Source organism: Apiospora aurea, assembly GCF_038362705.1.
Source record: "Apiospora aurea strain CBS 24483 chromosome Unknown utg000001l_segment0_segment0, whole genome shotgun sequence".
NCBI classification, from domain to species: domain Eukaryota; kingdom Fungi; phylum Ascomycota; class Sordariomycetes; order Amphisphaeriales; family Apiosporaceae; genus Apiospora; species Apiospora aurea.
The window spans coordinates 5,955,714-5,968,741 of NW_027117388.1; the positions used below are offsets into that span (position 1 = coordinate 5,955,714).

At 55.0% G+C, this 13,028-nt stretch overlaps 4 protein-coding genes across 4 annotated transcripts; 3 read left to right on the forward strand and 1 right to left on the reverse strand.

Moving 5' to 3' along the window:
- Positions 1-1,361: 1,361 nt before the first annotated feature.
- On the forward strand, positions 1,362-4,964 carry PG986_001795 (heavy metal translocating P-type ATPase; the record flags this gene model as incomplete). Its single annotated transcript, XM_066838017.1, has 3 exons — positions 1,362-1,471; positions 1,530-3,574; positions 3,655-4,964. The coding sequence occupies 3 exons, from the start codon at positions 1,362-1,364 to the stop codon at positions 4,962-4,964; spliced, it is 3,465 nt and encodes a 1,154-aa protein (XP_066706910.1).
- Positions 4,965-5,893: 929 nt separating this feature from the next.
- Positions 5,894-8,488, forward strand: PG986_001796 (uncharacterized protein; the record flags this gene model as incomplete). The annotated part of the gene is made up of 1 exon (XM_066838018.1): positions 5,894-8,488. One exon carries the CDS (start codon positions 5,894-5,896, stop codon positions 8,486-8,488), a length of 2,595 nt encoding a protein of 864 aa, XP_066706911.1.
- Positions 8,489-9,008: 520 nt separating this feature from the next.
- Positions 9,009-9,274, reverse strand: PG986_001797 (uncharacterized protein; the record flags this gene model as incomplete). Its single annotated transcript, XM_066838019.1, has 2 exons — positions 9,009-9,142; positions 9,202-9,274. The coding sequence occupies 2 exons, from the start codon at positions 9,272-9,274 to the stop codon at positions 9,009-9,011; spliced, it is 207 nt and encodes a 68-aa protein (XP_066706912.1).
- A 1,740-nt stretch (positions 9,275-11,014) lies between these two features.
- PG986_001798 (uncharacterized protein) lies at positions 11,015-12,172 on the forward strand (the record flags this gene model as incomplete). Its single annotated transcript, XM_066838020.1, has 1 exon — positions 11,015-12,172. One exon carries the CDS (start codon positions 11,015-11,017, stop codon positions 12,170-12,172), a length of 1,158 nt encoding a protein of 385 aa, XP_066706913.1.
- Positions 12,173-13,028: the final 856 nt, after the last annotated feature.

Below are 13,028 nucleotides of genomic sequence, written 5' to 3' on the forward strand. Positions count from 1 at the left end.
CCTGCCAGAAATCGAAACAGCCCCGGGCAAGGCCTAGGATGTACCAAGTATGCAGGCTCTGAATCTCTCTTCCATGCCCAGGGACGGTCGGGAAAGAAGTAGAAACACAGAGTATGCGATCAAATACTAACCTGCCCCTTACTCCACGTGGAACCGATTGCGATCATCGTGCGGGTTGGCTGTAGGGAGTACAGTAGATCAATGGTTGTCGTGCATTGAAAAATGTCCGGCCGAGTTCCTACAGGAACATTGGCATCGTTAAAAGCTTCCATGCTTCTCGTTTGAAGCAGTTGTCGCCAGGGAACACAGCTGTCCTCTTTCCCCAGGCCTCCTAGCTTTAGCTCCGATGCCATCGCTGCTATGCCGAAGCGTTTATCTGTGGTTGCATCCATGGTGCGAGCCATGCAACCTGAAATGGGACGTTGAAGTGAGCTTGGTGCAACAGTCGGTGGAGATGGCTCGCGGCGTTCAATAAGGTCGATATTGGGCGTGTGGTGGCCAGCATGTTAGGCGACTTAGCTTCGGCAAACCGCTGCCGCTACCGTGTTTGGTTTGCGCAAGTGAACCCGGACTCTCGCCCATCTCTTTTGCTCGTCCACGTAGCTACGGCAGGGCAGAGACAAAGCAGAAGTGTCTCGGAGCACGCGGAATATAAAGAACCTTTGATTACATCTACGGGCATCAATCTTATTCAGAGCCCCCCATCATTGCTCACAAATCAATACGTATTCTTTGCTGTGTGGCCAGTCCCAGTATCCGCAACTCGAGTTGCTTCTTATTTCGCCTTCCTGTTCTTTTCGTTCGCATCGCACAAACAGAGAGAGAGAGAGACGGAACTTCTGGACGGACACCATTACGTTGCGCTACAGGCCACAGAGGGGGGGGACGCATTAAACATCCTGGTCCTGGTCCCCTGATCCTGGCCCATTGTTCCAGCAAATACTCCGTAGTATCCGCACGGTCCGCCAAAGATTCGAGAAGACAGTGACACTCAAACCCGTGCGTGCATTTTCGCAAGGGTCTTCCCCGAGCTGGCTGCTGACGGATGCTCTCCTACATACATAATCGCACCCTGCCGGCAAATCGCCTTCCATTTCTTTCCTTGGTCAGCAATAATACATAAGCTGACGATAGCCACTCTGTGATCTATCCTCTTACGCCTGTTTGCCCGGAGCTGGACTTCTGATGATCGACTGAGCCAAGTTTCTCTATACCCGACTATTTGTTACTTACTGCGTCTTTGCGAGAATTATACCATGCCGGCTACATTATAGTCGACCCGCGCTCCCTTCCTCATTTAATACAGCGATCTGGTCGCCGATCATCCAATCGATACGTGCAGTCTTTCAGCAACTTGCGCAATGGCTCCTGCAAACATCAAGGTCCCGTCGAGGGGGTCGATGCAGGCCTCCCTACAAACGCCCAAGACGGCCTCCTGGGCGACTACGACTCTGAGAGTCGGTGGAATGACGTGAGTAGTGCTGCACATATATACGCGCTTGCCATAACTGGTTACTGACAACCAGAAGATGTGGTGCTTGCACCTCTGCTGTTGAAGCTGGCTTCAAGGGCGTCGATGGTGTAGGAAATGTCTCCGTCAGTCTGGTCATGGAGAGGGCGGTAGTGATGCACGATCCCGAGCGCATCTCGGCCGAGGCGATAAGCGAAATAATCGAGGACCGTGGCTTCGAAGCCGAAGTTCTCTCAAGCGACCTGCCTTCGCCCGCCTTTAAGCCCTTCGATAAACTATTTGACGCCGACGACGACAACGACGACGACGAGCCGACGACTACAGTGACGACGATAGCCGTAGAAGGAATGACCTGCGGCGCTTGCACGTCTGCTGTCGAGGGCGGCTTTGCTGACGTTACTGGCGTCAAACACTTCAGCATATCCTTGCTGTCCGAACGCGCCGTAATAGAACACGATGCATCTCTGTTGCCCGCAGAGAAGATTGTCGAGATCATCGAAGATCGAGGTTTTGGGGCGACATTGATCGATAGCGAGCAACAAAAGCAATCAAGAAGCCTTGACTCGGGTGGCGAAGTGAAACGGCCGACCACTGCCACGACCACTATCGCTATTGAAGGCATGACCTGTGGCGCCTGCACATCAGCGGTGGAAGGAGGCTTCAGCGAAATCGACGGAGTCCTTAGGTTCAATATCAGTCTGTTGGCCGAAAGGGCGGTTATTACCCACGACCCGGCAAAGCTGCCTGCCGAAAAGATCGCGGAGATTATTGAGGATCGTGGCTTCGGGGCAACTATCTTGTCCACGGTTTTTGATACAGGCGATCATAGCGGCAGCTCGTCTACAGCCCAATTCAAGGTCTATGGCAGTCCAGACGCCGCTGCTGCCAAAGGGATCGAAGAGGCCTTGTTGGCTCTTCCCGGCGTAAACACAGCACGCCTGAGCCTTGCTACCTCTCGTCTCACAGTCACCCACAAGGCGGCCGTGACTGGGCTAAGACAGATCGTTGATGCTGTGGAACAACTGGGATTCAACGCCTTAGTCGCCGATAGTGATGACAACAACGCTCAACTCGAGTCTCTGGCCAAAACTCGCGAGATCCAAGAATGGCGTCGAGCATTCAAGGTATCGCTTACCTTCGCCATCCCAGTTTTCTTCATTGGCATGATTTTCCCAATGATGATACCCGCACTTGACTTTGGTGCCTTACAGATTCTGCCTGGTCTGTTCCTTGGCGACATCATCTGCCTGGTTCTCACGATTCCCATCCAGTTTGGCATTGGGAAGCGTTTCTACGTCTCAGCCTGGAAGTCTGTCAAGCATGGGTCTCCGACCATGGACGTACTGGTCGTGCTTGGTACCTCTTCAGCATTCTTTTTCAGTGTAATGGCCATGTGTGTGTCCTTCATGTTCCCTCCCCACAGCCGCCCAAGTACCATTTTCGACACGAGCACGATGCTCATCACTTTCATCACCTTTGGTCGATTCCTCGAGAACAACGCCAAGGGCCAGACATCGAAAGCCCTTTCACGACTTATGTCGCTTGCTCCGTCCATGGCTACTATTTATGCAGACCCGATCGCTGCTGAAAAGGCAGCCGAGGGGTGGGATGACGTGCAAGCTTCGGGGGTGCCAAAGACCCCGGTGGTGGATGGCAATGCTGCTGAGGAGAAGGTCATTCCTACTGAACTCATCCAGGTTGGCGACGTTGTTGTTATACGACCTGGAGATAAAATACCTGCAGATGGTTTGATCGTCCGTGGAGAAACCTATGTTGACGAAAGCATGGTGACAGGCGAAGCTATCCCTGTTAACAAGAAGAAGGGAAGCCATCTTATTGGAGGGACAGTCAATAGCCACGGACGCGTCGATTTTCGAGTCACACGAGCTGGTCGCGATACTCAACTCAGCCAGATCGTCAAGCTTGTGCAGGACGCCCAAACCACCAGGGCGCCGATTCAAAGGCTGGCAGATACGCTTGCGGGCTACTTTGTTCCTACGATTCTCTTCCTCGGCCTCATGACCTTCATCGTGTGGATGGTCCTTAGTCACGTCCTCAAGAACCCCCCAAGATCTTTCTACAAGAGCAGAGCGGAGGCCGACTGTTTGTCTGCGTCAAGCTGTGTATATCCGTCATTGTCTTTGCCTGCCCTTGCGCCCTAGGATTAGCCACACCCACCGCAGTCATGGTTGGAACTGGTGTGGGTGCTGAGAACGGCATCTTGGTCAAGGGAGGTGCTGCCCTGGAGACTACCACCAAGATTACGCAGGTAGTTCTCGACAAGACGGGCACCATCACGTATGGTAAGATGAGTGTTGCTACTGCCAAGTTGACTTCACTTTGGCAAGGCAACGACTGGCGCCGACGCCTCTGGTGGACGATTGTCGGTCTCGCTGAGATGGGCAGTGAGCATCCCGTCGGAAAAGCTGTGTTAGCAGCTGCGCGCACCGAAATCGGTCTCGACATGGAAAGCGCCATTGATGGAAGCATAGGTGACTTTGAAGCAGCGGTTGGCAGGGGCATCAGCGCCACTGTCGAGCCGAGCACCAGCGGCCAGCGAACCCGCTACAAGGTGTTGGTAGGCAATGTCCGCTTCCTTCGGGAGAACAAGGTGGAAGTGTCTGAGGACGACATCGAGGCATCGGAGGAAATCAACTCCAAGGCAAACAAGTCCAAGGCTTCCACATCTGCTGGCACCACGAACATTTTCATCGCCATTGATGGGAAGTACGCTGGCCACCTGTGTCTCGCAGATACTATCAAGGAAGGCGCTTCCGCTGCCATCGAAGTCCTTCACCGGATGGGTATCCGTACCGCTATTGTCACTGGTGACCAGCGATCTACCGCTCTGGCAGTTGCTTCGCTGGTCGGGATCGCAGAAGACGACGTCTATGCTGGCGTGTCGCCGGATCAGAAACAAGAGATTGTGCGCCAGCTGCAAGCTCAGGGTCAATGCGTTGCGATGGTTGGAGATGGTATCAACGATTCTCCGGCTCTTGCGACGGCCGATGTTGGTATCGCCATGTCTAGTGGCACGGACGTTGCCATGGAAGCGGCCGACGTTGTTCTGATGCGCCCGAATGACTTGATGGATATCCCTGCGGCTCTGCACCTTGCCCGCACGATCTTCATGCGTATCAAGATGAACCTTCTGTGGGCTTGCATGTACAACATCGTCGGCCTTCCCTTTGCCATGGGCATATTCCTGCCGCTCGGGTTCCACCTTCACCCGATGGCTGCTGGTGCTGCGATGGCCTGCAGTAGCGTCAGCGTTGTGGTTAGTTCGCTCCTGCTCCGGTTCTGGAAGCGACCGGCGTGGATGGACGAGGCACTCCTTGCGGAGAAGGGCGGCATCAAGAGGCGTGGGCGTGGCTGGGGACTGGACAGCATCTTGACAAGGGTTCAAGGTGTTGCTGGTAGCGTCCTGGGCAGAGGGCCCAAGAAGGACGAGGGGTATGTGCCACTCGCCACGTTGGATAGGCACGATGTATAGCTGCCCCTACACATGATTGTTTTCCTTCTGCATATAGCTTGGAGTATACTGCCCCCCATTGGCGAACCCATTCGTTTTGCAAATAGGGTTGTTCGTTCCTTTGGAGAGTGGCCCTAGTCGGCTCACTTGTTCATGATATCAAATATACTTCTTTTTATTGTTACACAATTCTTCGCGAGGATGCTGCCTTCCCCTCGGAAGACGCCAGCCACCTTTCTTTCCGTCTCGTTTTTTTGTTCTTCTTTTTTAGCCTGCGTTAGCCAGCCAAGCAAAACCGCAGACACGGCTCCATCGGGGCTGCTAGCGCAACTGCATAGCTTGCTACGTACATACTCGGTATTCCAGACCGCCTCCGGGGGGTTGGCTACGAACATCTGGGGGAGACGTTCAGCAGAAACGGTGAAGCAAACCCTCGCGAGTTGGTTGTGAAAAGTTGCGAATTTGCTGCTACCTACCAAGTTGCGTGTCGTAACACCACCAGCCCTCTCTCTCCACAGTATCCCATGTATGTTCAAAGTCAAGTGGTTGGTTGGCCTTACTACTACCCTGGCCTTGCCTCTCTCCATCCTCCTACCCCTGCCCTTGCGCACGCAGGACACACGTCAACACGTTGCTCCGTGCCTCCCAGGCTTCTGCCCAGGCCCATCCCCTCCCGCCGCCCGGCCCGCTAAAATATAAGAAAATGGGGACCAAATGTTTATTTCTTGTCACACCGCACCACACGATTGCTTGAAGAGGACCTGCTACCTATGGCATACATTGATGCCTTCCCACTTTCTCCCCTCCCATACCCGCTACTTAGTAGGAGCTCCTCCTCTCATTGATCTGTTCGAACTTTCACCTCCGCTTGACGCACATACGCCGCGAATCATCGCCGCATAGTAGCAGCACCAGATCCAATCGCTTGTTGGAAGAGCCCGCATCCGACCATGGGGGACTCGCACCGCAGCAGCCGCAAGCATAAGCACAAGGATAAGGACCAGGCCGAGTCCTCGTCCTCGTCGCGTAGGCATAAAGACCAGTCCGAGTCCTCACGCAGGCACCGGGACCACACCGACTCGGCCTCGCGCGTTTCGCGGCGGTCGGGCGCTCACAATGACGACCTTCTCCAGCCGCAGTCGGCCGCGGGAGGCGTCTATGGGTCCGGAGCGTCCCAAGCGCAGCCATCGCGCTTCTCGCTCAACTCGCAGTTCGCCGCCACCCGGCAGGAGATTGAATTCGACTTCGACGACGGGGCCTCCTCGCTGTGGGATCAAGGGACCGATTACGGGTCCGTGTACCAGCAACAGCAACAGCTGCTGCCGCCGCAGGCCGGCGGGGACCCGATCCCCGCCGCATTGCGCGACGTCGGACAGGCCCGCAACTTTTACGAGCTGCTCTGCCTGGCCCCGGACGCTTCCATGGACGAGGTGCGCCGGGCGTACTACCGTCACTTCACCTTGCTGCATCCCAACGCCCATCCGGCGAAAGCTCGCCAGGTCGCCCAGATCTACTGGGCCGTTGTTCAGGAAGCTTTCGAGACCCTGAGCAACCCTCAGAGGCGACTGGTGTACGAACGGGACTGCTTGGGGGAGCCTGACCAGGACAGTGACTTACCGCTCTCAATCTCCCCATTTCGGACCCTCGATGCTACGGCCGATCGCGCCCGCTTGAACTTGGACCACAGTCTCGACACCTTCGATTTTGGCCTTCGCGTCGATGCCGAGGGTCTAGTTCGTGCCCTCGAGGATGGCTCAGAACCTTCCCCTTCCATGCTGAAACCGGTTGATTTCTTCACGAGCCACTCTTTCTCAGTGCTTCTCCCCGGACTTGGCAAAAATCTGGACATGATTTATTTGCTTTATACGCCTCATCATCTTCTGGACAGTGAACCGCGCATCGTCCTTACTGATGACGGGTCGGAAAAGGAATTGGCTGACGATGAGAACCCTGGTCTCGCAGCTATACAACCCCGGCCCACCAGATTAACGATCAACAGCAGCATCTATGGGTTCATGCAGGACCTTGCAACCGTGCCCAGTGCTGCTTTGGTCGACAATTATCAGCCATGCCTACCCGGCTACATGCCCAGAGACCATATTGCAAGATTGCGAGACGGCTTGGTCCAGCCACTCATCACACTCACCTTGCAGCATAGCCTGCCGTCGACGAGATCTACGGATCTGAGCCGCCCCATTATCGAGTTGGAGTCGGATATCATTCCACTGCCTGCGGTCGGACTTCGAGTCACTCATTGTGTGGCCCTGCCCCTGGACAAGACGCGGAGCATCATCCAAGTTGCCACCAAAGCCCCTGTTTGGCAAGGAAGACTCCCTCGTCTGTCGGCTCTTGTACAGCGGCCGACCGCCGGCGGTCTTCTGCTATTGAAGGCCGAGAGCGGAGACTGGATTGCCAAGCCGGACCAGATATGCCACGCAGTCGCCCAGTTCTCCAACATCAACAGAAGGTTCCTGAGCCTCGTACTACCAGTGGCCCTCCCTCCAAGACTGGACCTCGCGTACACTACCCAATACACCGCTCGGTCTACAAGCCTCTTGGAACCCCTGGCCCCACAAGCTGCTGGGAGGTGGAAGAACCCATCGAGTCGTCGTGGCGTCGACTTGACTGTCTCGGCCAATGCAGAGCCTGGCTGCTTGGGCTCGTCGGCCATGCTTTCCACCAGCTTGAGCTCGATCCTGAGCTGGCCCAAACGCCTTATTGGCAAGGTTTTCCGCAAGCCTGAGCTGTCTTCCAAGGACGACAAACTCAGCTTCGGCCGCCGGATCCGCATGGAGGCCGGCGTGTCGTGGACTTCGATCTGGGCCAGCGTGCTCACCCTGCGCTGCCTGCGGACTACGGGGCGATTCTCCGCCTTCGGCTTTGAGATCGGCTTGAGTGCGCACAACCTGCACTTCTCCCTGTGCTGGTCGCGCCTAGGCGGGCAAACCATCCGTCTGCCCTTCCTCGTCTGTCCCGCCAGCCATGCGATTCTCAAGGCCCGGGCCGCGCTGCTCTGGAGTGCCCTGGTGCCATTTGCGACCCTGGCCGCTTGGGAGTTACTCCGGCAACGCAGCCGCCTGGCCGCGGCCCGACGGCGCGAGGCGAGACGGCTGGCCACGGTACAGCAGCGCCAAACTGAGGCCGACGAGGTCACATTCCTGCTCGCGGACAACGTGCAGGCGAAGCAAGCCGCGGAGCGCGGCACCAATGGCGGGCTCGTCATCCTGAGCGCTAAGTACGGCGTCAAGGCAGAGGCGGCGCCAGAGGAGAAGAGCTCCCGCCGCCATAGCAGCCGTCATAGTAGTCACAGCAGCAACGCCTGGGGTTCCGAGGAGGTAGCCGACACGACGGTCGCGGTCGCGGCGCTCGTCAGCGACGGGCGGCTGCACATCCCAGCGGGGCTCGAGAAGAGCAACCTGCTCGGGTTCTGGGACCCGTCGCCCGCGCTCGAAAAGGTCTTGCACGTGCGCTACACTTACCAGGGCGTCGAGGGCGTCGTGGAGGTCAGCGGAGACGAGGAGCTGCGGCTGCCTCCTGTTCAGTAAAGGGGTGGGCAAAGGGAAAGGAAAGGCATGGAAATGGAAATGGAAAAGGATCTAAAATGACCGTTTATGATTTTGTTTTCAACAATTTGTTACGTAGATGATGATACATGACTTGATCTAGATGACTCAATGAGATGATTTGAAGTTGCATGCCCCTTTGCCCTCATTACTGTGCTGGGTCACGTTCAACAATGGTTGTCTGAGCATATAGCAAAGGAAAGCCAAGCTGGCTTGGATTGACTATGGAAAATAAAAAACGAAGTGAAACTCCTCATTGGTATATACTAATAATATATGTTCAGAAGTGAAAATTTGTCCCCAAGCCCCTATCCGAAGTTGTCTAGTATTTGGTGGACCCCCACACGCTTTATATCATTCATAATCCATGCCCGTTCGCCCATTAAGTAAAAGAGACATGTGTCTCACGTATAAGCTGTATTAATTCCTCCGTTTTCCGTGTTGGAGTTGAAGAAAAGACATCGTCCACCAGTATGTGCTCGCCAGATGCAGCTTTTGGCCTTCAGCGGCGCTTCGGCTTGGTGCAGACAGCGCCGATGTAAAAGAGGGGAATCTGGCCCTCACAGCACATGCCGGTCAAGCCCGAGGCAGAGCGCTCTCTCATCAGCTGGGTCGCGCTGAGGTCGCTGTCCGAGGCTGGAGTTGGGTTTTCGTTGATTAGTCATGGCTGGTGGTGTCGTCACCAACGGGGTAACTGGAGCCGTAGTTGCCGTTCTCCTTGCCCTTGTTGTCCTTGTTGTCCTTGGCCGTCCTTGGTGTCCTTGTCATGCTTGGAGTTGGGCGCCGCCATGGACAGCGTGACCAAGATGGCCAAGATGGTTGACTCTTTGATCAACTCGATGGCATGGGCGGGACGGTGAGGAGACCGAGATGAACAGAGGTTCGCGACCCTGCGCCAAAAGCAAAAATACAGTTTTGGCTGAAGATTCGCAAGCTAATCGGGAGAGGGAATTTGCATCATCTCTTTCCTTTCCTGGCCGACGAGTTCTTTTCTCGCCGGACAATGCCCTCTCTCGGGAAACAATAACGTTGCTTCAAGTAGGTAGGCTGGCGTACTGCAACAACGGCCTGCATACTCCTCGTGTTGCTGTCTCAGTATCGGTCCACGTCCCTTCCGCACTATCTTCGTCCTTGCATGCGTAGCGGCGTAAACAACGGCAGAGACTCATTTGGTTGCACTTATTATGTATTTTCTATTAGTATTGATAGCGAGCCGTCCAATGACAATCTCGCAATTCTCAACGGCACGAAACGCGTCTTCCACAAGTCGCGAAGCAGACGATAGCAGCCCAGAACTCGCTGACCACTGAAGCTGGTAGTTTGTTGACATGATCAACTTGTCAGGCAATACTTTTATGGCCACTCTTTTTTGCACGGAGTGGTAAATACTATGTGAGCCAACCGATTATGAAAATCAGGATCTGGTAGAGCCCATCGATAGAGCCTTTCAGTTACTTGAACGCTGCCTACATTACTACCGACTTGGCACTTCAACTATGCACAGAAGGCCATCGAAGTATGCCAATGCCTGAGCAATGCCAGGTTACGCCCGTTATTATATAAGCATGACGGCTCTCAGACCCAGAACCACTCACATCCGTTCCATGTCCGTGCCGTGTCTTCGATACTTTCTCATCACGGGCGATGCCTACCTTAGCACACGAGAGCAAAATAGAGATGGGGACCTGCTTTCGGGTCGGAATACCAATATCCACGTGGACTTAATGGATACATTCACACACACCAGAGTTCTCCTGGCGTTGCTGCTTCTCATGCAAACTTCTGCCATGGAAGAAGCTAGTAAGGGGCTTGAAGCAATAGCTCGAGTGTCACTTATTATTTGGTATAGCAGGGAATCATCAAAGTGAAATGCCACCGAATTGACGTGTAAGTGATCGGAGACGCTCATGGATCGCCATTGGACTTCGTTCACCTTTACAGGCTCTCTTCTATGGCCTGATGCAAAACGCTCGGCGTTGAAGGCCGGCAGACAATTTACGCACAGATGATCATCGATTGCGTATAGCTTGCTGATTTCAAAGTCAAGATACGCTGTCAAAGCATGATCCTGGAATCGGGGCCTTGCTATGGTTCTATTGCCTGCTTCGGCAACTGCCCGACGATGCAGAATAAGGTCCCAGCGGAGAGCTGGGACAACCACTTTATCCGACGGAATCTTTCATGAAGTTGAGACAACCCGATGGCCCTCAATTGAGGCTGATGCGTTCGTGTCTGTGGTTTGAAAGATATAAGTCTGCAGAGATCATGCCATGCGGCCTTCCCGAGCGACACAATTGACTCAACGCCTCAACCCGGAGACCCTCCGACATCTCGAGGTCTCAAACTCAGATGTCGGTGCAACTTTCCGGCTTCAGCAAGTGTCAGTCATTAAAGCATGGCTCCTCTTCACATTTCCCTTTAAATGGGCAGCTGGGCCGCCGTATCCTGCTGGATTGTGCTGGATTCTGGGTTGGTCCCTTTACAGTCCCGGAGATGTGCTCGCCTACCATGATCGTCAACTGTGCCAAGCGCGGCTGGTTTCGCAACAGGAAACTATCTCTCCAACTCAAATCTCCATTGCTGAGCCTGCCGGTTGATATATTTTTGGTCGTCGTCGATAGCCTCTCTTCCGAGGCCATTCTGTGTCTGGCCTTGACCAGCCGCGCCGCATTCGAATTGCTCGGGCATCGACTCGAGTCGCTGGTGGTCCAAAAGCCCGCCTTGCTGCCACTACTGGAGCGCGACTTGCAGAACCGCTTCGTGTATTGCCATACGTGCAAAGTGTTGCATGCGTGCGACGCCGAAAGAGATGTGGCCAAGGCCTTTGCTTCCTCGTTGCCGTGGTCGCCGTGGTGCCGCTTCTTCTATCGCAACATCGCCCTGTGTTGCGGCAAATCGGAATACACGAGTTTCAACCCGCACTTCCAGCTTCGACACTACCATGCCCGCATCATAAGGAACGACCTGCTCTACGACTATGGTCAGTTCTCCGAGCTGCTGCACGTCACCGCCGATCCGAAAGCCGTCATGAAGCGCGCGGCGCACAAGCCCTTCTGGCGCCAGACGACCCGGGTCCGGCTCATCGACGGGGAGCTGTTCCTCGCCATCTCCCACGAACTGGTCTACGGCGGCCGCGACAGCCCGACGGTAAGAGATTACCTGGACCACCAGCCCCATTTCATCTGTGGGCACTATGGAACTCACGCCGGGGCCGAGCTGCCTGGGCTCTCCTTTCGCGTGCCCGGGCTCGCCGTCAGCAAGAAGGAGCGGGCGGGATCGTCCATGACGACGGTGCACTACGACCGGGCGTTCTGTCCCATGTGCCTCACGGATTTCAGCCTGAGCCAGCCGGGCGGCGGCGGCGGCGCGGAAAGCGACGACACGGACGGGCCGGGCGCGTCCCAGGAACAACAGCCAGGGGGCCAGGGGCGGACCTGGCTCACCATTGTGGCGTACCACCAGCTGGGCAACCTGGAAGCGGAGGACGAGTGGACGTGGCAGTCGTTTGTGCTGCCGAAATGGTCCAAGGCGTCAGCGCTGCTGCCTCTGCGCAACTATTCGGTGGACTACCCTGGATGCGTGATTGAGCGATGGGATAGCCGGAAGATATCCAGCGACACATGGTGGCCTTATCGCAAGGACGACGAGCACTATGGGTACATTTGACGACTTAACGGCCCGAGCCCAGTCCACTAAAAGTTCAAGATTGCCGACCGCAATCAGCCCCTTGGGCTGAGAGCAGCTATCGGCCCCCGCCAAGGGACTACTCTACAACCCCCAGGGATCATAGTTGCTAGCGTGACGCCAGATCAGCTGTATGATTGGGCAATACTGGAGAATCATATGCCCGGATAGCAAGGCCCAGTACGTCTCCGGTAAAGAGTTGATATGATCAACGGTGTCTTTGCAAGCCTGTTGTGCCCTGGGAAGTACGGATCAACGTATCGCGTTTTTAACGTCAAACTAGGAACTATGATCCCTGGGGGTTGTAAGCAAGCTAAGGTTACCTGCTGGCTGCCTACGGTTAGATCTCTAGTGGCCGTGGGGCATTGAAAGGCTTAAAGGTTGATCCCCTCCCCTGTTTATATCTCTGGAATTACTCTGACTTGACTTGCGGATGCAAGGAAAGGACTTTTCGGATACCTAATTCAGTATTCATCGCACATATATAACTATGAAATATAGCAATAGACCTACCTACTGTTACTGCAATTACATCAAACTTGCAGATATTAAAAGTACTTACTGCAGCAAGGAGTTGGGAGTCTACGCGCCGCTGGACCGTTGAGATAAACTCCACATGGTTCGTCCCAAAGCAGGCTCGCCGCCCCAAAACCACCAAAACCAATATCGCTAAGGGGGGGGGCCCTTCTCAATTTCACTCGAAAATTTGTGACTTGTGAGACGACATGAGATGAGATGGACTCCCTGCTGTGCCGTGGCCCGCAAACGCCCAACGGGGTCCCTCACGATCCTGGCGCCCGGTTCTTTGGCCAGTACTTACTTATTAATGCTCTCTCCC